The sequence below is a fragment of the Maylandia zebra genome, linkage group LG12 (genome assembly GCF_041146795.1).
Source record: "Maylandia zebra isolate NMK-2024a linkage group LG12, Mzebra_GT3a, whole genome shotgun sequence".
Lineage (NCBI taxonomy): Eukaryota > Metazoa > Chordata > Actinopteri > Cichliformes > Cichlidae > Maylandia > Maylandia zebra.
In genome coordinates, this window is record NC_135178.1 from 33374806 (window position 1) to 33399241 (window position 24436).

Genomic DNA, 24436 nt, shown 5'->3' on the forward strand with positions numbered 1-24436 from the left:
GGAGCTAAAACTAGCAGCTCAGTAACTGGATGTTGTTCCTGTTCCTGTCTTGCAGGTTTTAGATGTGTCCTTGATCCAACACAGCTGATTTTGGAGTTACCTCCTCAGCATGTCTTGAAGTTATACCGAGGCCTGGTAATGAACTAATCATTTGATTCAGGTGTTGATCAATGGTGATATCTAAAACCTGCAGGACACCGGCCCTGGAGACCTGGACTTTGCCCCCTCTTGCTTTTAGTCAGTTAATAAGTGTCACAGTTTACTGTTCACACTCAGAAACTTTGAAAAGCAAAGAAATCATTCAGATTTTGACCTGATCAAATATTTACATGAGAAACATGAGAAATATTCAGAAACTATGTATTTAAAAGAAACAAGAATATAAAAAGCCGCCCATCACATACACAGTTAAGATAAAGAATCACGTTAAAGTTTAGCAGATTTTGATATCAGAGGTTTTGCATCTCCTGCCTTTCCAACCTGAAAATACGGGAAGAGTTTCTCAGTGAAAGTGTGTCTGTGAGTGTAGATGTGAGTCATGTCTTCAGGGTCATAGAAGGACACCTCCCCCCTGTCATAGTTCAGCTGGACTCTGATCCTCTGGAGACTCTTCTTCACTGTCACAGTCTTACTATCACCATTATAGTATTTTCCACTGCGATGCAGCAAACATGAAATTCTTTATTTTGGTAAAGGAAAAGCTCTCCCTTCCTGTCAACTGACTCTTTAACTAAACCCACATTCCAGTCAGGATGGTCTCCCACCTCCACCTCCCAGCTGTGTTTCTCTGGGCTGAAGCCCTCAGAGCCAAAAACAAAAGAATATTTTCTGTTTCTCTCCAGATTAGTTTATCTGTTTCTTTTTGGACACCTTTTCTGGATTTCTCTCTGAAGCAGGGGCGGAGCGTGGGGGTGGCTTACTGGGCTTAAGCCCGGGTTGTTTTGTCAGAAGCCCGGGGTATTTTGAAGTGTAATTTTTTCATAGTTAGATGCCTGGCTGACAACTGTATAAAACAAAAAGTACACACAATATTCGAAGCACATAGTGCACACTGTGGGAATTTACGACTGTGCGTGAATCCCCCCTGATATTGGTATGATCCGAGCTCGGGCACTAAGCGACTGAGCGAGGGGGCGGGGCAGCTGCTGCCAGCAGTGAGTGCGCTGTTGGAGAAACGGAGCCAGCCATACTAAGGAGAGCTTAAGTTTGACCAGGTACCAAAGCAAATCATTCGTACCGTACAAATAATGTAAATATGACAGTGCATCACGAAAGATTGATATCAAACTGATCACTTGACCAATATTACGTTACTTGCTCTTCAAGTGAATCAACAAATGGCGAAATGAAAAGCCGAACAAATGCTATTTTTTTTTTAGTCTTAGCTTACGTGTGTTTATTTCATATTTTCAGTTCTTACCCTCCCCGACTAAATCGGTTTCAGTTATGTACTGAAATATAAGAATGGACATTCGAGGCTTCTTTCAAAGAAAAAACTCAGGTAAATGTTATTTTATATATTATGCTTTGTATGTTGTTCAGTATATTTCTATGCAAAACAAGAGGGATTTCAGTACACAGCAGGATATTCACATTTGTAACCAGATATTTACATACACTTTAGGGAGAAAACATGAAACATTTTTACTGTACAACATCAATTTAGATTAAACTTTTGTTTTAGATAAATATTGAAATATCTTTTGAATTAGTTAAATGTCAGAATAAAGAGAGACAGAGCTTTCTGTTTTTTATCACTTTGATCAATTTTAGGAGTACATGTACACTAAGTTTGTTAATTAATAAGAAAACTCCAGATGATTCCATTCTGAGCTGAAGAAGCTTCTGATAGGTTAGTAGAGTCCATGTGAGTAAATTGGTGGCACAGCTGTGGATGCATATAAGGCAAAACACAGAGCCTGTTTCTTTGACATGGGAACATCAAGACATGTCAACCAAAACACCAGGAAGACAACTGTGGAGCTCCATAAGTGTGGCTCAATTTTGAATACAATTTGGTGCCATTTGCAATTAAGAAATACAGACAGTTTCTCTCTTTACTCTTAAAGTTAACAAATATGTTTTTTATATTTATCAATCTAAAAAAAATAAACATTTAGTCTGATTTGATGTTACAATTAAAAAAGTGTTTGTGTTTTGATCTGAAGAGTACATAAATATCTGGTTTCAACTGTATATTTGATGATTGTCAGCACAAAGAGGGAGAGAGAGGAACAGAGAGGGAGATGCAGAATGAGGACAGAACAGAGATGAACAAGAGCAGGTGAGACACACATGTTAGTCAAATGATTGTTTACCAAAAGCATCACCGTATCACAGGTACTCATGTATCTCGTACCTAGTGTTTCTTTTTAGGTTTGCTATTTTTCAAATTCTACATTTATTAAGTTATGCAGGCTTGTTTGCACAACAAGGCTAAATAATTATATAAACTTTTCTAAATCTAAATAGTGGACTTTGGTAGAATTAAAAAAATAAGTGTAGTGCAGGTCTATGATGATTTTTAGTGCTACTATCATCTAGTTCTGATTCTGGTTCTGTCTTGGTTAAATCCTCGGTAGTCCTGATTTTGAACTCTTGTAGTCCTGTTTTAATTCCGGATCAGTTCTGGGTCTGGTTGAATTGGGGTTTAGTCCTCATGTCTTGATACAGCCCCGATTGTGTTCTGCCTTGCTGCTTAATTAAAAAACTAGTTTAAGGTGTCCTGCACATGTGATATATATTTTTCCCTATATGAAGTCATTCTTTTTTGAACAAAACTCAAAACAGAGCCTATTAATCTTTCAGTCATTTCTAACCCCCCCCCCGCCAAAAAAAAAAAAAAAAATCCCACATGCATACTACCCTTTAGGGCTAAGCCCCGGGTGTTTCAAATGTCTGGCTCCGCCTCTGCTCTGAAGCTGCTGCTTTTTGTCTCAATATTTCACACATTCTCACAACTAATCTTGTATAAACATACAGATTAGGTGTGAATTTGGAGATCTTTAAAGTAAAATACTAAAAATTGTTATTTGACTGAATCAAAATGCTGATAATCAGGATAATGAAGATAACTTAGTTGTGCAGTCTCTTGGTGAAGGGATATAAGTTTACCGATTAATCCTGTCACAGCTCACTGTTCACACTCAGAATTCACATTAACAACATGAAAAATATTCTGAAAATATTCAGAATACTCTTGTTTAAAGAAACAAGAATGTATCTAAAAGAAGACATACACAGAGTTAAAAGTCAAACAACAATCACTTTACAATCAAATCTCAGTCTGACTGATTTTGATATCAGATGTTTTGCATCTCCTGCCTTTCCAACCTCAAAATATGGGAAGAGCTTCTCAGTGAAAGTGTCTCTGTGAGTGTAGATGTGAGTCATGTCTTCAGGGTCATAGAAGGACACCTCCCCCCTGTCATAGTCCAGCTGGACTCTGATCCTCTGGAGACTCTTCTTCACTGTCAGAGTCAGGGTTGATTGAAGTAGGACTCAGATGTGGAACTTTCTGAATGGAAAAAGTTTGTTTATTTACAAAAAGCTATTGTTACGAGTTCAAATATTGAGGGTGAGCACAAAACAATAATGGTCCAGAAGAGCTTCGGTCAAACAATGATTTTAATGAACACACTCGTGGGGAGATGAACACTGCCCACAGACAGCATCGATCTCCGTGTAATCTATTGAATAAATGCTTTGATTAAATGATAATTAATGTAATGGTAATGATGGTGGTTATGAATAGTAGCAGTAAAATATTTCCCTGATCTCCACACTATGAAACAGTGCCAACAATCCACAGTGTGTTCCCATTTCCCAGGCTGTGATTCCTTTCCTTGATATGTGGTAATGTTTTGTCCTCCTTGGTGCCTTTGTACACAGTGTGCTGCTCCCTCCACATGTTTCCGCATTTGACCTAGAAATGAGAGATGAATGAATGAATGAATATGACTGAATGAATGAATGAATATTCTTTATTGTCATTGTCACAAGTACAATGAAATTGAAAGATGTCTCTGGTCAATGCAACGAAAGATAGATACTTAAAAACTATAATAGATAGGATATAAAAGATAAAAATACATATGTATATATATAAAAAAAAAAATACAGTATTCTCATGAATACACCCAAGCAATCCAGGCCTCAGGCCCCATACATACACTCAACATACGACCTAGTTGATGTATCACTCAGACAATCAATCACTCAGTCAATCTGTTAGGGCATCCAACAAAACATGTTTGAAAGCATTCCAACATCAAGGGCACAAATGACAGCAGGGGCAATGAAAGTCATCTACTTTTAGTAGCATTGAGACATGATATTGCAATTGGGTAGAAACTGTGTTTGTAAAGAAGCGGTCAGCTCTCCTCTCGGACATTATCAACAAGTTAGTCTTAGTAACAGGGCCACATTGATGTTGATAAATGTTTAGAGTTATTTGTTAACATGAATGTTCAAGATGTTCAATAAGCATGTTAAGTGCATATGTATTCCCTTTTTTGTTGAGTCTGTTTGCTCATGCAAAATGAAATGCGATTTATACCGACTAAAAATTTCAGGATGAATAGAACAGACTCGGGCGCAGACTGAGAAACACAGTTTAACTGAGCTTTATTAACCACACCGGGTGCTCTATATACACGAGGGGGGAAGGGTCCACAGGGTAGGGAAACACAAGGTCCTCACACCCGCTCCACTCTTCACGCTCCTCGCACACACAACTCCACGCTGAACAGCTCCACTCGCACTCAGGGGTCCCGGGTCACAGCTCCGGGAAATCTACACACAAACACGAAAGTTACTCGTAGGTACGCACAAGAAATTATTGCTTTCTACAGAGCCAGTCAATACTAAGTAGAGTTACTCAATATTCCAGCGAGGAGTAGCTCAGCGCCCCTGCCTTATGAAGAGTCAGCAAACATTGTGAGGAATCATCGGTAATCAGCTGCAGGTGCGTGGGCCAAGGGCGGGAGAGCAGGAGAGAAGAGAGAGAGAGACAAAAATAAAACAAAAATACTTGCGGCCGCGCTGGGCTGGCCGGGCAGGCACAAGGACCATGACCAAAAATGAATGATATTTAATTGTGATTAATCAAAATTAATCCACAGCAATCCTGTGATTAATCTGATTACAAATTTGAATCGTTTGACATCACTAGTTTGAAATAAATAAAACTACATGCTTGGTTAAATGTCTGAAAGATGATTTTCAGGAAAAACAAACAAACAAGCAATAAAATCACTGCAGGTGCTGATGAGTAAAATATTAATCAACCATAGACAATATGTTTGCTAATAAGAAGAAAATAACAAAACAACAACCACATTTTTACGATAAAGCTTTGCCACTGTAACTTTTCCCTCATAAGAAAATGTTGACTTTATAATGAAATCTCAGTCTGACTTGATATCGCAGGTTTTTGCATGTCTGCAGGGTAAAAAAAGATTCAATTGACAAAAAGAATAAATGAAGTTTTACTGACTTTTAATTAATCACTCATCTTTCTCTGATAATTATAGTAACTCAACATTTCTTAATAACTCCTGACAAAATATTTATTTAGACCCACTGTTTATGGAAATACAAGAAAAAGATGTTTTATTTGTCTATCTAAAATATTTACAGATGAACTTGGCTCAGTCTTAATGCTCTTTTTTACCTGGTAAGTCATTCCTAACATTTAACGATTTACATTTAAAAATGTAAGAAAGTGGAAATAAAATGTTTAAAAAAACCGTTTTTCCGTAAATGAAAATACAAACTTTGTGTCCATGTTGTGAGTAAAAATAATATACGAATAAAACACCAATATTATAAAGTTGGAGTCACGTGTTGAGCTGAAAGACGAACATATTATTTGTGTCCACCAGAGGACGCTGTTAGTGTTCAGATAGTTTTCCAGTTTGTGCTTCATTCGAAAACATAAAAAGCCAAAACGTAAAAAATGTTCAGCTCTCCAGTTTTTATGCTAAACAGAATATAAAAAAATGACACAAAGAAGATGAAGCTGTGGTGTTTCACAAGTTCACGTATCACAAGTCAGCTTGTTTTCAGATAGGCAGCTTTAACAGAAGTTGTGTTTGCTGCCAAGGTAAATAGTAAATGGCCTGTATTTGTATAGCGCTTTACTAGTCCCTAAGGACCCCAAAGCACTTTACACATCCAGTCATCCACCCATTCACACACACATTCACACACTGGTGATGGCAGCTACATTGTAGCCACAGCCACCCTGGGGCGCACTGACAGAGGCGCTTCATGCTTCAGGTGCTGCCCACTCAGCGCAGCATTAACACCACGGAAATACACGGATACATCCGAAGACTCAAGACAGAAATCACTATGCATGTTCAGGACTTTCGGGTGTATGGACCAATGTTTTCTTTTCTGATCAAGTCAGAAAGCTTTAATGAGCAGCTGGATGTGTCTCTCTTAAACTGGCTGGACACAGAAGACATCGAAATGCAGCTGATTGAACTAAAAAGCTCGACTACCTGACAAGTCTTAAGAACATTGCATTATTGACAGTATTTGGTTCTACATATTTGCGTGAGGAGATTTTCTCTCACACGAAGAGTGTTCTCAGCGCCTCCCATAGCAGTAGGAATGCTAGACACTCAGGAACCTGTGTCTCTGAGTGGGAGACCAGAGATCACAGACAAGAGCAGTGTCTCCTTTACACCCACCCAGTTTCACGCTCTGGCGGGCAGCTCCCTGAGCTTGGAGAGAAATCCTGCTCACGCGAGTAAATTGACTTTTGACAGTTTGGAGGCGGAGCCCAAACGAGGACGGGGTCCTAATGTGAGTTACTCTGTGGCAGCGACAGAAATGCTGTTTTAAACTGTATTTGTTTACAATTTGAAAAATAAAGTTTGCTGAATTCATTGTTAACAGTTATTGTTTGTGTGCAGCGGTGGAAATACAGACAACTGTCACTGGATTATTTAATGCTGAAGAAATCTTTAAACCAGAGGATTCTAGTTCTGAAGCCTCTGCACTACAGTGACACCAGAGAGCAGAGACATTTTAACCAGTGGAGTTTTGGCCAGATTCTTTCCCTGCAGGAGAGCTTTGTGGGTGTTGGTCGAGGCCTGTACTGCCCTCTCTCCCCCTCTGAATGTGTGGTGGTTGCAGATGACACACAAGACTCAAACTTACAGACACTACAGCGACCACATCAGCAGCAGCAGTTTGATTTGATCCTAAAGAGACAATTTGCTTTATCGCAGCAGGATTGTGGATTTGAGCTGATCAGACTGACACTGACCTGAGGTGAAAGTGAGATTAGACATTTTATTTGTTTATTTAAAATATTTACAGATGAACTTGGCTCAGTCTTAGTGTTCTGTTTATCTGTTAAGTGAAGTCATTTCTAACATTTAATGATTTACATTTAAAAATAGGATAAGTGTAAATGTTTACAGTGTAAACATTTTTACTAGAAAACAAAATCTGAACTTTGTCTCCATCTTGTGCGTAAATATAATATACAAATAAAACATCACTATTATAAAGCTGCACCTTCATCTGAAATCTCTGCAGCTTTGTTCATTCAAACTATTTTCTGAGTTTGTAAACATACAGATTAGCTGTGAGAATGTAAAGTTTATCAATGATCACATTTGATTTCTGTCTGGGGTTAAATGTGAATGTTGGTCTGAAAAAAAGATTTAAAATGTAGCTGCTTAAAATAAATTCTTGATTTTATAAAATCTGCTGATTGTTTCAATAAAACAGCTTCAGCACAACAAGAATATTTACAAACTAATAGAAGCAAATAATATTTTATTCTAAGGAGTCAGTTAAATGTAAACACAACAATCAAAGTGAGTTTCCATGTTAAATGAATCTGAACTAATGACTGTGTCTGAAAAGCTGATTTACAGTCAAACACAACAACAACAGAATCACTGAATTTATTTATTTCACTTCACAGAAACATTTTGTGATCTCAATAATCAAAGAGAGCAGTTAAAGAATAACATTGAAGTACAAATCAAAGGTAGGTGATTCACTGAAACACTGAGACTGAGAGTGAAGTTTGAAAATCAAATTAAAACCTAATTATGAAACATGAGAAGATCCAGAAATCTTTCAAACTGTGAGAGATGTCAGCTTCTGATTAAGGTTAAAAGCAACACAAGAAAGAACATTTTTAATGAAATCAATCAAGTGTAGTTACACTGATGAGACAGCGTCAGAACTTAGAAGTCATTTCTTTGAATTTGGAAAACTTTAAAGAAGACGTGTTTCTTTCAAATGTTATTTAACTGAAAACAAGATGCTGATAATCAGGACATTTAAATCTTGTAGTTGTAAAGTTGACTCTTGCTGATGTTTAATCATGAATCCTTCTTTTAAGAAGTGTCACAGTTTGCTGTTCACACTCAACAACTTTGAAAAGCAAAGAAATCATCATTCAGATTTTAAAACTATCAAAAATATTTACATGAACAACATGAAAAATATTCTGAAAATATTAATTTCAAAGAAACAAGAAAAAACTGTAAAAGTTTCTTACAGAAACTCGAGTGGGTCACAAGATTTTCACATGAAAAAGTTGCTTTGTTTTCATTGAATTGCTAATAGTTCCACTAGAACAGCAAAATGAAATAAAACCTGATAATGAAGTTAGACAGTGTGATTAATAATTAACCTAAAATTAACCCTGTTGCTGTACTGAAAAAACAGTTAAAATAAAGAATCACTTTACAATCAAATCTCAGTCTGACAGATTTTGATATCAGAGGTTTTGGCGTCTCCTGCCTTTCCAACACTGAAATATGGGAAGAGTTTCTCAGTGAAAGTGTCTCTGTGAGTGCAGATGTGAGTCATGTCTTCAGGGTCATGGAAGGACACCTCCCCCCTGTCATAGTCCAGCTGGACTCTGATCCTCTGGAGACTCTTCTTCTCTGCCACAGTCTGACCAGCACCATTAGTGTATTCTCCACTTTTATGCAATAAACACCAGGCTCCATATTTTGGTGAAGCAAGAAGCTCTCCTTTCCTCTCAACTGACTCTTTACATAAACCTATATTCCAGTCAGGATGGTCTCCCACCTCCACCTCCCAGCTGTGTTTCCCTGAGCTGAAGCCCTCAGAGCCAAAAACAGTGGCATACTTAGTGTTTCTCTCTGGATTATCAGGAAGTTGCTGCTTTGTGTCTCCTTGTCTCACACTGGTCAGATCATCAGACAGATAGAGCCAGCGGTTTGCAGTGTTTGGGTCCAGAATGACAGGACTGAAGTGGACCTTCTCCTTCATCTTCTCCCACACTCTGAAGGACAGGTTGCCCAGGTGTTTGGCCACATCTATCAGTGCTCCTGAGACCAGCTATGGATCTGACACTGAGCTCTGGGCTCTGGCTCTGCTCTGAGTGTCTTTATAACTGCTGAGGAATGGCACGCTGTGTTTCTGCAGCTCTTCTTCAACAGCAGAGATGCTGTCTGACAGAGAGGAGATCTGCTCCTCAATCATCTTCATCTCTCTGCTGATAGTCCTCCCCTTCTGCTCCTCTTCCTCCCTCAGAGCTGCCAGTCTGGACTCCTCTTCCTCTTTCAGGAACTGCTGGAGCTTGTTGAACTCTGCTCTGATCTGCCTCTCTGTGGACAACAGCTGCTTCTTGGAGTGTTGAATCACTTCATTGTATGTTTTCTCCACTTGTTTGTATTTGTTCCTCTTGTCCTGCAGAGACTTTAAGTCAGATTTCAGCTGCTCCTTCAGGTCACTGACTGCTTCTTCTACAGGAACCACTTTGTGACTCTGGTGGTGAGGAAAGTCACACACAGTACACACAGCTCTCTGCTCGTCCACACAGAACAGTTTAGGTTCTTCGTCGTGTTTACTGCACACTGCCATTAATTTCTTTTCTCCTGTCTCAGATGATCCAGATTTCTGTCTCCCAGCAAATGAATCAGCAAGTTCTTTCAGCGCAAAGTTGACATAAGGACGATCCTTTGAAGATTTTCTTTTACAAATGGGACAGTTTTGGTTTGTTGTTTGTTTCCAGAATTTCTGCAGGCAGCTTGAACAGAAGCTGTGGTTGCAGCTCAGAGACACAGGATCTCTGAAAGTCTCTGAGCACACATGGCAGCTCAGGAAATTTTCAAAAAGAGCTCTCTCAGCCATTTAATCTTCAAGTATTATTAACTCACCAAATTAGTGTCTCTTGAACTTTCTGATAAAAATCCTCCAAACGTGTGTTTTTCAGCAGAGATCTGACTCCCTGTAATGGCGTCTCAGCTCAGTTCAAAAGTGTCTGAATTTACTTTCATTTTCATGAATCACGATCACGTGTTAAACTGAAACATGCACATAACACTTGTGTCCATCAGAGGGCGCTGTCACAGTCATTCAGATAGTTTTCAATTTGTGCTCCTTAAAACGACACCAAAGTGAAAAATGTAGAAAATCTTGACTTCTCCTTTTTAAAAAACGAAACCTAAATAGAACATAAAAATTAGACAAAGGAGGTGAAGCTGTGGTGTTTCAGAAGTTCAAGTAGGAAAAGTCAGCTTGTTCTCAGAGTTTTTATCTGCAGTTTGAACTAAAGTTTTCGTTGCAACCAAAGACATAAATTTGGATTCATCACAGGGTTTAGATTGTCAACCTGTCAGACCTCTGCTCTCACACTCAAAACAAAGAAAAATTCTTGACCCTCATGAACATGAAGCAATAATTCTGAGTAAAATGCAGCTGAAATACATAAAATCAAAAGTTTATTTTTTCAAATAATACATCATTAAAATATGCTTGTTATAAACTAAATATATACCAGTGAATACATTTATACATTAATAACCACCAAACATAATATCTGCTTTTGCTACCTGGGCTGTGGCCTCAAACCTGCATAAGATTTTAGACCTTTAGACTCCAACTTTCAAGTTTGTCATGAACTGAAATGTGATGAGATGGTGATGTCACCAAAATAATAATGAAAAATAAAGAGAAGAATCACAGTGTACACTGAGAAACCAGAAATGCTGATAATGAAAAAATAAACAAACTGATATAAACTTGTTGATATGACATTAAACTGTGACAACACAGAAGAATTTACAGTCACATCACAAATCAGATTCTGGTCAAAGTCATGTTTAAGGTACTACTGCCTTGAAGTTGTCAATCACATCCACTTTTTTATGAAACAGAACACCGTAGAGCTTTTATAAATGCATTAAATGGATCCATGACAAGACAACACATACTTTATTTATTCCAGAAGTTGTGACATTACTGTGTTAAAGCAGCCAATTTCACGTACAGGGTCTCTCTAATGGTGTGAGGTCTAGCAGGTGTCTAGTCACAAAATACATTTAACAAGTATTTTGATCATTCACTTAAAGAAGCAGCAGCGCTCTTAAGACTTTTCTGTGACTGATGAAGTCAGACAGAGTTTGTGTGAGAAACCAGAGTTAGGCTGTTGTTGTTAGGCTGTACAATAAATGCACAAAGTCACATATAACAGTGTTAGGCCAATGATGATATTTTAATATTCTTCATAGAAATGAATGTATGAAACAGTGCATTAGTTTATGATTCATAAAAACATATTCAAAACCACAATTGTTTAATTAATGGAGAGATCACTAAATGGCAGCAATAAATACTTGATTAAATAGGCCGATGCTAGTACTGGTTACCTTGTGTAGTGGGGTGTAAGTAAACTGTGTAATTTGAATTAGCATTAGGAGACTTATACGGTAATTTTTTACAGAAGCTTAATCTGCTGATGATGCAGCCCATCAGCTTTGATGTTGAGGATTTAAGTATTTGGGAGTACTGCTAGACTCAAAATTACCCTTCAAAAAAACACGTTTAAAAAGTAGTGAGAACTGTAAATGTTAATATACGGAACTTTAGACATATCCGCACATCAGAAAAAGCAGTGATTACATTCCTGCACTCTATGTTACTGGCTCATATTGAATACTGTATTACAAGTTGGTCCTTTACCAGTCTTGTTGCTATTGGGCCAATCGAAGTATGCTACAAAAGAGCATTGAAAATATTAGACAAAAAACTTTTGTCATACAACCATTGTCAAATTTTAGATAAATACAAGTTTCTAAATTTTACTAATTTCAAATTATTTAAAGTGTAACATAAACAGTGAAGCTGGAGGATGAACGTTAACTTTTTTCCACTTGATAAAAGTTAATGTGAGGGTTCCCGATGGTTTGGGACAAATGCAATCACATGGCAGGATGCTGTAAATCAGGGCTGCCCAATCCCGGTCCTCGAGAGCTACCGTCCTGCAGCTTTTAGATGCATCCCTACTCCAACACAGCTGAATCAAATGGTTTGATTACCTCTTCAGCATGCCATCGTGTTTGGCAAAGGCCTGATAACAAGCCATTCATTTGATTCAGCTGTGTTGGAGTAGGGATGCATCTAAAAGCTGCAGGACGGTAGCTCTCGAGGACCGGGATTGGGCACCCCTGCTGTAAATGGACCGAACTTCAGTCAGGAGAACAACTGAGATAATCCATCCACAATACGAGGTTGGACATTAATATACTGCAACAACATGGGAATAGAGCAGCTGCAAGAAATTTCAACATTAATGAATCAATGGTACGGAAGTGGAGGAAGCAAGAATAATGAGTTGAGTAAAGTTTGATGTGACTGTTTTGTTTTGCTTGGTGCACCTCATGTATGAAAACAGACCCGTTCATCGACAGTGCGCCTTATAATCTGAAAAATATGGTACATAAAATTTGTATGTAATGTATTTGTAATTAATTTTAACATGTTTATCATGATGAAGACAATCTGTGACAGGTGAACGTAATAATTATACTCTGAGATTTAACAAAAAAATATGAGGGTTAGTTTGTGTCTTTTGGAAATGTATTACACAGGAAGTAGAAGCAGGATCAAGGATGAGTTAACAGCAAATGGCAGTGACAGCTCTCTGCAGACTGTAGTTTATATGACTCACTTTAAAGTTTGCCTGTTGTAATTATGAAATTAACTATCAAAATATAGCTGCCAAGCTAACAAAATCAAATCAGAAGCATCATGCACCACTTCATGTACTGACAAATTCTGCAAATAGAAATGCATGATGTTGCTCATTTCTTAATCGGGTTTATTCAGAACGTGTGAATGAACTCATGAAGAATCTTAATGTAACAGTGACCTGTGTCTAAATGAATAACATCACTTTATACGTTGAGCAAACCAGAACTTTTACATAAGGCAGGATTGAAAGTGGTTTTGGAGAGCTCATTCACAAACTATGATGTTATAGTGATGATTCCCACAATTTCAGCTGCAGCCTCCTCTTGTCTGAAGCTTCTGCCTCCTGCTCTCCACTCTCTTGTTAAAAGACAATAAGAAGACATACACGACAGAAATAGTGAGCCAGAAACCAACAGATTACCCACATGATAGCCTCAGACTCCTCAGTGTTTCAGTGTGTCTGACCACCTAAAAAGCAGGTGTCCAAAAGCAGTGTTGCCTCACAGCAAGAAGGCCCCAAGTTCATCTCCATCACCTGGGCCTTTCTGTGTGGACTTTTCATGTTTGTGTGGGTTCTCTCCGGCCTTTTTCCCACCTCCACTTGATATCTACAATATGTTATTTGTCTTTACCAGATGGTGCTGCTGGGCTGTCGTTCAGATACGATATTATTTGTGTGAGTAGTTGCCCTCAAAACAAAAACAAAAAAGGAAAAGAAGTAAAACATTTTGACAACTCATGTTTTACTTTATCTTAATATAGCAAAAAAAAAAATGAGACTAAGAATCTGAAGTGTATCTTACGTATTGAAGAACAATGCAATCAGTAGAGGTTGGCAGATCGATCCAAGTATTGATAGTATTGTTACCAACTCTGGTATTGCTATGGGATCAAGTCTACCATGATAGGATTGATGCTTTGTTTCTATCCCCACATATTTGTATTAAATTCATGCATTTTTTGGAGATTAAAATTATACCTCAAACATGCAGTCTGAGGTATAATTGTTACATGCCACGACAAGTGGCACTGTTATTCCTCTGTTTCTCTTGTCTTTCAAGTGTAAGGCCTGTATCTATTGGCCCATTTAAAGTTAATTGGTATGTGTCTATTGGCTGATCTGTGCACAGTAGGTCAATCACTTGCCAGGGATCATTACAAAAGGGCAGCTGCCCAGCCGGTTGGACCTGCTTCTGACTCTCTCTGTGTTTCTGCGTGTGATCTTAAGGTGTAAATCTCAGCTTAAAGCTCACAAAACTATTTCAACACAGCAAACAGCTAAAACAGGAAATAACAGCAGGTGAATGGATTTAAACACAAAGTGTGGATCTTTCATCCGATGTCACGTACGTGGACATGCTGTCAGGAGCTGAAAGCCGACACCTCACAGATTCTGCAGCTGCAGGTTTCGTCACTCTAAGACCAAAATTCACTGAACCAGCAGCAAAAGAAGATCAAAACTACATGTCGCATTTAAAAAATTGTTATGAATTTCCCTCTTACTTTAGCTGTTCTGCTCCCACCAGGATAAAAATCACACTTTTTGTAGAGCAGTGTCTCCTTTACATGCACTGTGACAGTTTCACGCTCTGGCGGACACCTCCCTGCGTTCGGAGAGAAATCCTGCTCACGCGAGTAAATTGACTTTTGACAGTTTGGAGGCGGAGCCCAAACGAGGACGGGGTCCTAATGTGAGTTACTCTGTGGCAGCGACAGAAATGCTGTTTTAAACTGTATTTGTTTACAATTTGAAAAATAAAGTTTGCTGAATTCATTGTTAACAGTTATTGTTTGTGTGCAGCGGTGGAAATACAGACAACTGTCACTGGATTATTTAATGTTGAAGAAATCTTTAAACCAGAGGATTCTAGTTCTGAAGCCTCTGCACTACAGTGACACCAGAGAGCAGAGACATTTTAACCAGTGGAGTTTTGGCCAGATTCTTTCCCCGCAGGAGAGCTTTGTGGGTGTTGGTCGAGGCCTGTACTGCCCTCTCTCCCCCTCTGAATGTGTGGTGGTTGCAGATGACACACAAGACTCAAACTTACAGACACTACAGCGACCACATCAGCAGCAGCAGTTTGATTTGACCCTAAAGAGACAATTTGCTTTATCGCAGCAGGATCCTGGATTTGAGCTGATCAGACTGACACTGACCTGAGGTGAAAGTGAGATTAGATATTTTATTTGTTTATTTAAAATATTTACAGATGAACTTGGCTCAGTCTTAGTGTTCTGTTTATCTGTTAAGTGAAGTCATTTCTAACATTTAATGATTTACATTTAAAAATGGGATAAGTGTAAATGTTTACAGTGTAAACATTTTTACTAGAAAACAAAATCTGAACTTTGTCTCCATCTTGTGCGTAAATATAATATACAAATAAAACATCACTATTATAAAGCTGCACCTTCATCTGAAATCTCTGCAGCTTTGTTCATACAAACTATTTTCTGAGTTTGTAAACATACAGATTATCTGTGAGAATGTAAAGTTTATCAATGATCACATTTGATTTCTGTCTGGGGTTAAATGTGAGTGTTGGTCTGAAAATTTTTTTTAAAATGTAGCTGCTTAAAATAAATTCTTGATTTTATAAAATCTGCTGATTGTTTCAATAAAACAGCTTCAGCACAACAAGAATATTTACAAACTAATAGAAGCAAATAATATTTTATTCTAAGGAGTCAGTTAAATGTAAACACAACAATCAAAGTGAGTTTCCAAGTTAAATGAATCTGAACTAATGACTGTGTCTGAAAAGCTGATTTACTGTCAAACACAACAACAACAGAATCACTGAATTTATTTATTTCACTTCACAGAAACATTTTGTGATCTCAATAATCAAATCAAAGGTAGGTGATTCATTGAAACACTGAGGCTGAGAGTGAAGTTTGAAAATCAAATTAAAACCTAATTATGAAACATGAGAAGATCCAGAAATCTTTCAAACTGTGAGAGATGTCAGCTTCTGATTAAGGTTAAAAACAACACAAGAAAGAACATTTTTAATGAAATCAATCAAGTGTAGATACACTGATGAGACAGCGTCACAACTTAGAAGTCATTTCTTTGAATTTGGAAAACTTTAAAGAAGACGTGTTACTTTCAAATGTTATTTAACTGAAAACAAGACGCTGATAATCAGGACATTTAAATCTTGTAGTTGTAAAGTTGACTCTTGCTGATGTTTAATCATGAATCCTTCTTTTAAGAAGTGTCACAGTTTGCTGTTCACACTCAACAACTTTGAAAAGCAAAGAAATCATCATTCAGATTTTAAAACTATCAAAAATATTTACATGAACAACATGAGAAATATTCTGAAAATATTAATTTAAAAGAAACAAGAAAAAAACTGTAAAAGTTTCTTACAGAAACTCGAGTGGGTCACAAGATTTTCACATGAAAAAGTTGCTTTGTTTTCATTGAATTGCTAATAGTTCCACTAGATCAACAAAATGAAATAAAACCTGATAATGAAGTTAGACAGTGTGATTAATAATTTCCCTAAAATTAACCCTGTTGCTGTACTGAAAAAACAGTTAAAATAAAGAATCACTTTACAATCAAATCTCAGTCTGACAGATTTTGATATCAGAGGTTTTGGCGTCTCCTGCTTCTCCAACACTGAAATATGGGAAAAGTTTCTCAGTGAAAGTGTCTCTGTAAGTGTAGATGTGAGTCATGTCTTCAGGGTCATAGAAGGACACCTCCCCCCTGTCATAGTCCAGCTGGACGCTGATCCTCTGGAGACTCTTCTTCACTGTCACAGTCTGACAAACACCATTAGTGTATTTTCCACTGCGATGCAATAAACACCAGATTCCATCTTTTGGTGAAGCAAAACGCTCTCCCTTCCTGTCAACTGACTCTTTAACTAAACCCACAAGCCAGACAGGATGGTCTCCCACCTCCACCTCCCAGCTGTGTTTCCCTGAGCTGAAGCCTTCAGAGCCAAAAATATTGGCATACTTAGTGTTTCTCTCTGGATTATCAGGAAGCTTCTGCCATTTGTCTCCACATCTCACACTGGTCAGATCATCAGACAGATAGAGACAGCAGTGTGCAGTGTTTGGGTCCAGAATGACAGGACTGAAGTGGACCTTCTCCTTCATCTTCTCCCACACTCTGAAGGACAGGTTGCCCAGGTGTTTGGCCACATCTATCAGTGCTCCTGAGACCAGCTGTGGATCTGACACTGAGCTCTGGGCTCTGGCTCTGCTCTGAGTGTCTTTATAACTGCTGAGGAATGGCACGCTGTGTTTCTGCAGCTCTTCTTCAACAGCAGAGATGCTGTCTGACAGAGAGGAGATCTGCTCCTCAATCATCTTCATCTCTCTGCTGATAGTCCTCCCCTTCTGCTCCTCTTCCTCCCTCAGAGCTGCCAGTCTGGACTCCTCTTCCTCTTTCAGGAACTGCTGGAGCTTGTTGAACTCTGCTCTGATCTGCCTCTCTGTGGACAACAGCTGCTTCTTGGAGTGTTGAATCACTTCATTGTAAGTTTCCTCCACTTGTTTGTATTTGTTCCTCTTGTCCTGCAGAGACTTTAAGTCAGATTTCAGCTGCTCCTTCAGGTCACTGACTGCTTCTTCTACAGGAACCACTTTGTGACTCTGGTGGTGAGGAAAGTCACACACAGTACACACAGCTCTCTGCTCGTCCACACAGAACAGTTCAGGCTCTTTCTGATGATCATTACAAAATACATCCACTTTCCTCTTCTTTTTTACTGTCTCTGATGATTTGTCTTCCTGTCTTTGAGCAAAAGTGTCAGCAAGTTCTTTCAGTGTAAAGTTCACATTAGGAAGATCCTTTGAAGATTTTCTTTTACAAATGGGACAGTGTTTGTTTTTAGTTTGTTCCCAGAATTTCTGCAGGCAGCTTGAACAGAAGCTGTGGCTGCAGCTCAGAGACACAGGATCTCTGAAAGTCTCTGAACACACATGGCAGCTCAGGTAACTTTCGACAAGTGTAAGTTTCTCAGCCATTTGATCTTTAAGTATTTTTAACTCACCAAATTAGTGTCTCTTGAACTTTCTGACAAAAATCCTCCAAACGTGTGTTTTTCAGCAGAGATCTGACTCCCTGTAATGGCGTCTCAGCTCAGTTCAAAAGTGTCGGAATTTACTTTCATTTTCATGGATCACGTGTTAAACTGAAACACGCACATAACACTTGTGTCCGTCAGAGGGCGCTGTCTGTGTCATTCAGATAGTTTTCAGTTTGTGCTCCTTAAAACGACACCAAAGTGAAAAATGTAGAAAATCTTGACCTCTCCATTGAACAAAACGAAACCTAAATAGAACATAAAAATGAGTTGAAGCTGTGGTGTTTCAGAAGTTCAATCTTACAATCTTAGAAGATCTTGGCAGTTTTGTTTCCATACAGAAAGAAAATGAAAGAAGAAAATTATATGTTGAGCTCTCAGGATTTGCTTTTACTTAAGTAAAGTATAAAAATAACAGAAAGAAGGAGAAATCTGAGTTGTTTTAGTCTGCTGAGGAGGATTTCAACTGACAGATACTAAACCAGTTTTACAACATCTTTGTTTTTCAGCAACTGCCACAGGAAACACTTTCCCAGCATGACTTTAACAACAACATCAACATGCATAGAGAATAAAGAAATCTTTTTACACTTTTTGTCAAATCCAAATCAAGACTGAACCAAAAGAGAAAGTGTAAAATGCTAAAAAAAAAAAAAAAAAGAGCGGTCATGTTTTAATCAAGATGATATAAAAGTCAGAAACAGACACATTGTTACAAAATGCCAGCTGTCATATCGAGACAGTCTAGTCTGCCCCAGGGCCAACACAAGGAGACAAATGACCGTTTTCACCCTCATTCACACCCACGGGCAATTTGAAATCATCAGTTAACTGTGGGAGTAGTTGGTGGAAACCCAGGCAAACAGAAAGTCAGTTGGTGGATTTGAACTCAGGACTTTCTTGCTTCTTGCCACCACGCTACCATATTCAGACACAGTACAAGGTTTTAATGAATGTATCTGCAATATTTTCTGAGATTTGATTTTTTGTTTTACTTGTGAACTAAGGTTACTGAAGCAAATCATATTACATATGAAAAAGTGTCATAGAGTAAAAATTAATTGTGTTATAAGACTGTTTTTAAGTTCCTGGGTACCACCATCTCCCAGGAGGTGAAGTGGGAGACCAACATCTTAAAAAGACCCAGCAAAGGATGTACTTCCTGAGACAAGTGGGGAAGTACAGTCTTCTACATGAGCTGCTGATCCAGTTCTACACTGCAGTCACTGAGTCTGTCCTGTGCTCTTCCATCACAGTCTGGTATGGTGCAGCCACTAAACAGGACAGGAGCAGACTGCAGCGGACTGTACGGGCAGCTGAAAAGATCATGGGCGCCCCCTGCCCTCCACCCAGGACCTGCACCTCTCAAGAACCAGGAAACACGCAGGGAAAATCATCACAGACCCCTCACACCCTGGACACAGACTTTTTGACCTGCTGCCCTCTTGTAGATGGTATAGAAGCCTGCAGACCAGGACCACCCGACACAGGAACATGTTCTTTCCCCTCACCATCTCCCTCCTAAGTCTCACATTGCTTCATACTGCTAGACTGCAATAGATGTGTGTGTGTATTGAGTCATTTACATATATTTGTGATCCGGTAGAGACACCATCTACCGGAAACAAATTCCTTGTATGTGTTTGAGCATATACTTGTTCAATAAACGCAATTCTGATTCTGATTCTGTTGAGAAAATATCAACTTTGTCTCCATCTTGTGGTTTTTGCAGGAACAAAACTGTTCACAGTTTCGTTCACATGATCAGGTTTCATTTCAGTACATCCGGAGTCAGTGTTTGGTGAAATTATAAGTAGTGTGCATGAAGGTTGTGCTGTCCATTGGCAGGATGAGATAATTATTAAGCAACAACATTTTTTTCTGAACATTAAAGAGAAATCTCAGTTTCAGATTTTTATTTTTAAATTTTTGGAATTTTGGAATCACCTCACAACATGCTGGGAAAGGCCTAGCAGGGTAGACAATGTTATTAAAGGAAAACAGAAAATCACCACTTCAGATCCACTGTCCCCTGCATAAATCAAGTCATGCTCCCTCCCAGTGTTTCATAGTGCCTGGGACGTCATGGGCCAGATTGTAGCAAAGCCACTCCAGACAGAAGAATAACCAAGTAGATCACAAGTGGATAAATAGGTGAAAACTACCTGTAGCCATTTCCTTTGACTGTGCTGGGTTCCTCATGTAGTTTGAAGTGACCAACAAAATGTTGGACTTATTATTAGTTGTTTTAGATATTGTAATGTTTTATTGTTTCTGTACTGATATATTGTTTTACTTAGTGATTCATAGTTTTATTCTCTGAAATGTTTTGATTCTATTGGCATGCTGGGAATTCACTCACTTTGTCTGGTGATAGAATTTGTTTACATGTTTGTTTAGTGGGGTTGGTTGGCTTCCTGCAGTTGTCAGATATGTCTTCTCATGTTTTTCCCATTTTTCATACAGTTTTAGTAATGTTTTTAATAAATAGCCAGTTACGGCACTTAATCTGTACTTACTGTTTTGGCTTCTTATTGAAGCCTCTGTGTCATTTACCCTGGTCTTACTGTTTTTATTTATTTATCCTATTTTTCTATTCCTTTCAAATATGTCTGCTAGTGGATCTCTGTGACACCGGATGAGACAAACAGAAACCTCTAAGTTGCTCTAATAAGTTTTCATGTACTGTGTGCAGTAGGCAGGAATGGTGGAACAAAAGGTGAACTTCTCCTGTCAAATACTAACGTTGTTCCATAAACTACTCGTGTTTTATGCTTGTCTCTGTGCAGTGTGGACCACAACAACACAAAATCACCTAAATTGATTTTTGTTTCACGTTACAGAGGCAACATGCTGAACAGTTCTGTGATCAATATTCTAACATGTCAGCTAAAAATAAAATAGAAATGAGAGTTATAATAACTTTTGATTCACTGAAACACTGAAACTCAGAGTGAAGTGTAAAAAATAAAATTAAAGCCTTATTATAAAACATCAGAAGATCAAACTATCAGAGATGGCTGCCTGCTGCTAGTGGGGCAGAATTTGTTTTTAGCTCGTTCCCTGAATCTTCTCAGGCAGCTTAAACAGAAGCTATGATGGCATCTCAGAGACACAGGATCTCCGAAAGTCTCACAACAATATACATGGCAGCATGTCAGGAAAATTCGTTTTGCAGTCCTGTTTAGGCGTTAAATGTTTTTAAAGAAATATTATAAAATCTGACCTTCAGCTCACATCTCTGCAGTTTTGTTCATACAAACTATTTTCTGCTCTGTCGGTGTGTAAATATTTCTGTAGGATACGTCTGAATTTTATTTTTACTCTTAAACAACATATGTTAGAGTTTATAAACATACAGGTGTGAGAATGTAAACTTTATCAACATTTGCATTTGATTTCTGCCTTGTAATGTTTCACACTGAGGATCAGACCATAGCGAGGATCAGTTACTCCATCAAAACAAACTACACAAGTCTTCTCTGATATGCAGTTTATGAGAGCTGAGGTTAAATGTGAATGCAGGTCTGAAAATAAAAATAAAAACTTTCAATATAACAGCTTCAGCACAACAAGTATATTTACAAACCAACAGAAGCAAATAATCTTTTATTCTAAGGAGTCAGTAAATGTGAAACGAACAATGAAAGTGAGTTTCCATGTTAAATAAATCTGAACTGATGACTGAATGTGTGTGAAAAGCTGATTTTCAGTCAAACACAACAACAGAATCACCAAATTTGATCTATTTCACTTTCATAGAAACATTTTGTGATTCTCAAAAATCAAAGAACCCAGTTAAAGAATAACATTGAAATAAAAATCAAAGGTAGGATTTATTTTCATTTACTGAAACATTGAGACTGAGAGTGAAGTTTAAAAATCAAATTTAAAAGCTGATTATAAAACATCAGAAGATCCAGAAATCTTCCAAACTGCGAGAAGCATCTGTTGCTGATTGAAGTTAAAAATGACACAAGAAAGAACATTTTTAATCCAATCGATCAAGCGTAGTTACACTGATGAGACAGTTTCAGAACTTAGAAGTCATTTCTTTGAATTAGGAAAACTTTAAAGTAGACATGTTACTTTAAAATGTTATTTAACTAAAAACAAGATGCAGCTAATCAGGATAATTAAGATGTTGTAGTTGTAAAGTTGGTACTTGCTGATGTTTTATAATTTAAAGTTCTTTCAAGAAGTGTCACAGTTCCCTGTTCACACTCAACAACTTTGAAAAGCAAAGAAATCATCATTCAGATTTTAAAACTCTTAAAAATATTTATAAGAACAACGTGAGAAATATTCTCAAAATATTAATTTAGAAACTTGAGTGGGTCCCAAATTTTTTACATGAAAAAGTTGCTTTGGTTTCATTGAATTGCTAATAGTTCCATTAAATCAACAAAATGAAATAAAACCTGATAATGAAGTTAGACAGTGTGATTAATAATTTCCCTAAAGTTAAGCTGCTGCTGGAATGAAGAAACAAACAAAAAACAAGCAAAAAAACCCAACCCCACACAGTTGGAATAAAGACTCGCTTTACAATCAAATCTCAGTTTGACAGATTTTGATATCAGAGGTTTTGGCGTCTCCTGCCTTCCAAACATTAAAATATGGGAAGAGTTTCTCAGTGAAAGTGTCTCTGTGAGTGTAGATGTGAGTCATGTCTTCAGGGTCATAGAAGGACACCTCCCCCCTGTCATAGTCCAGCTGGACTCTGATCCTCTGGAGACTCTTCTTCACTGTCACAGTCTGACCAACACCATTAGTGTATTTTCCACTGCCATGACTTAAACACCAGATTCCACATCTTGGTGAAATAAAACACTGTCCCTTCCTGTCAGCTGACTCTTTAACTAAACCCAAAGCCCAGTCAGGATGGTCTCCCACCTCCACCTCCCAGCTGTGTTTCCCTGAGCTGAAGCCCTCAGAGCCAAAGATATTGCCATACTCTTTGTTTCTCTCTGGATTATCAGGAAGCTGCTCCCGTGTGTCTCCACGTCTCACACTGGTCAGATCATCAGACAGATAGAGACGGGGGTGTGCAGTGTTTGGGTCCAGAATGACAGGACTGAAGTGGACCTTCTCCTTCATCTTCTCCCACACTCTGAAGGACAGGTTGCCCAGGTGTTTGGCCACATCTATCAGTGCTCCTGAGACCAGCTGTGGATCTGACACTGAGCTCTGGGCTCTGGCTCTGCTCTGAGTGTCTTTATAACTGCTGAGGAATGGCACGCTGTGTTTCTGCAGCTCTTCTTCAACAGCAGAGATGCTGTCTGACAGAGAGGATATCTGCTCCTCAATCATCTTCATCTCTCTGCTGATAGTCCTCCCCTTCTGCTCCTCTTCCTCCCTCAGAGCTGCCAGTCTGGACTCCTCTTCCTCTTTCAGGAACTGCTGGAGCTTGTTGAACTCTGCTCTGATCTGCCTCTCTGTGGACAACAGCTGCTTCTTGGAGTGTTGAATCACTTCATTGTAAGTTTCCTCCACTTGTTTGTATTTGTTCCTCTTGTCCTGCAGAGACTTTAAGTCAGATTTCAGCTGCTCCTTCAGGTCACTGACTGCTTCTTCTACAGGAACCACTTTGTGACTCTGGTGGAGAGAAAAGTCACACACAGGACACACAGCTCTCTGCTCGTCCACACAGAAAAGTTTGGGCACTTCCTCATGTTTGCTGCACACCACTGTTAATTTCTTCTCTCCCTTTTCTGTTTCAGATGATCCAGATTTATTTCTTCCAGAAACTGAATCAGCAAGTTCTTTCAGTGTAAAGTTCACAAATGGACGATCCTTTGAAGATTTTCTCTTACAAATGGGACAGTTTTTGTTTTTAGTTTGTTCCCAGAATTTCTGCAGGCAGCTTGAACAGAAGCTGTGGTTGCAGCTCAGAGACACAGGATCTCTGAAAGTCTCTGAACACACATGGCAGCTCAGGTAATTTTCAAGAAGTCTAAGTTTCTCAGCCATTTGATCTTTGAGTATTTCTAACTCACCAAATTAGTGTCTCTTGAAGTTTCTGATTAAAATCCTCCAAACGTGTGTTTTTCAGCAGAGATCTGACTCCCTGTAATGGCGTCTCAGCTCAGTTCAAAAGTGTCGGAATTTACTTTCATTTTCATGAATCACGTGTTAAACTGAAACACGCACATAAGCCTTGTGTCCATCAGAGGGCGCCGTGTGTGTCATTCAGATAGTTTTCAGTTTGTGCTCCTTAAAACGACACCAAAGTGAAAAATGTAGAAAATCTTGACTTCTCCATTTAAAAAAACGAAACCTAAAAAGAACATAAAAATGACACAAAGGAGGTGAAGCTGTGGTGTTTCAGAAGTTCAAGTAGGAAAAGTCAGCTCGTTCTCAAAGTTTTTATCTGCAGTTTGAACTAAAGTTTTCGT

At 38.4% G+C, this 24436-nt stretch overlaps 2 protein-coding genes, 1 long non-coding RNA gene and 1 pseudogene across 3 annotated transcripts; 1 reads left to right on the plus strand and 3 right to left on the minus strand.

Moving 5' to 3' along the window:
• Nucleotides 1–993: 993 nt before the first annotated feature.
• On the plus strand, nt 994–2624 carry LOC143421370 (uncharacterized). The gene is made up of 3 exons (XR_013101012.1): nt 994–1214; nt 1414–1501; nt 2214–2624. It is a non-coding gene; the product is annotated as an uncharacterized LOC143421370 (long non-coding RNA).
• A 6007-nt stretch (nt 2625–8631) lies between these two features.
• LOC143421371 (nuclear factor 7, brain-like) lies at nt 8632–10143 on the minus strand (annotated as a pseudogene).
• A 5706-nt stretch (nt 10144–15849) lies between these two features.
• On the minus strand, nt 15850–18085 carry LOC101473657 (nuclear factor 7, brain-like). The gene has a single exon (XM_076890477.1). It carries the CDS (start codon nt 17977–17979, stop codon nt 16558–16560), a length of 1422 nt encoding a protein of 473 aa, XP_076746592.1. The 5' UTR covers nt 17980–18085; the 3' UTR covers nt 15850–16557.
• Nucleotides 18086–21630: 3545 nt separating this feature from the next.
• LOC143421373 (nuclear factor 7, brain-like) lies at nt 21631–24115 on the minus strand. The gene has a single exon (XM_076890478.1). The coding sequence runs from the start codon at nt 24009–24011 to the stop codon at nt 22590–22592; it is 1422 nt and encodes a 473-aa protein (XP_076746593.1). The 5' UTR covers nt 24012–24115; the 3' UTR covers nt 21631–22589.
• Between the last annotated feature and the right edge of the window lie 321 nt (nt 24116–24436).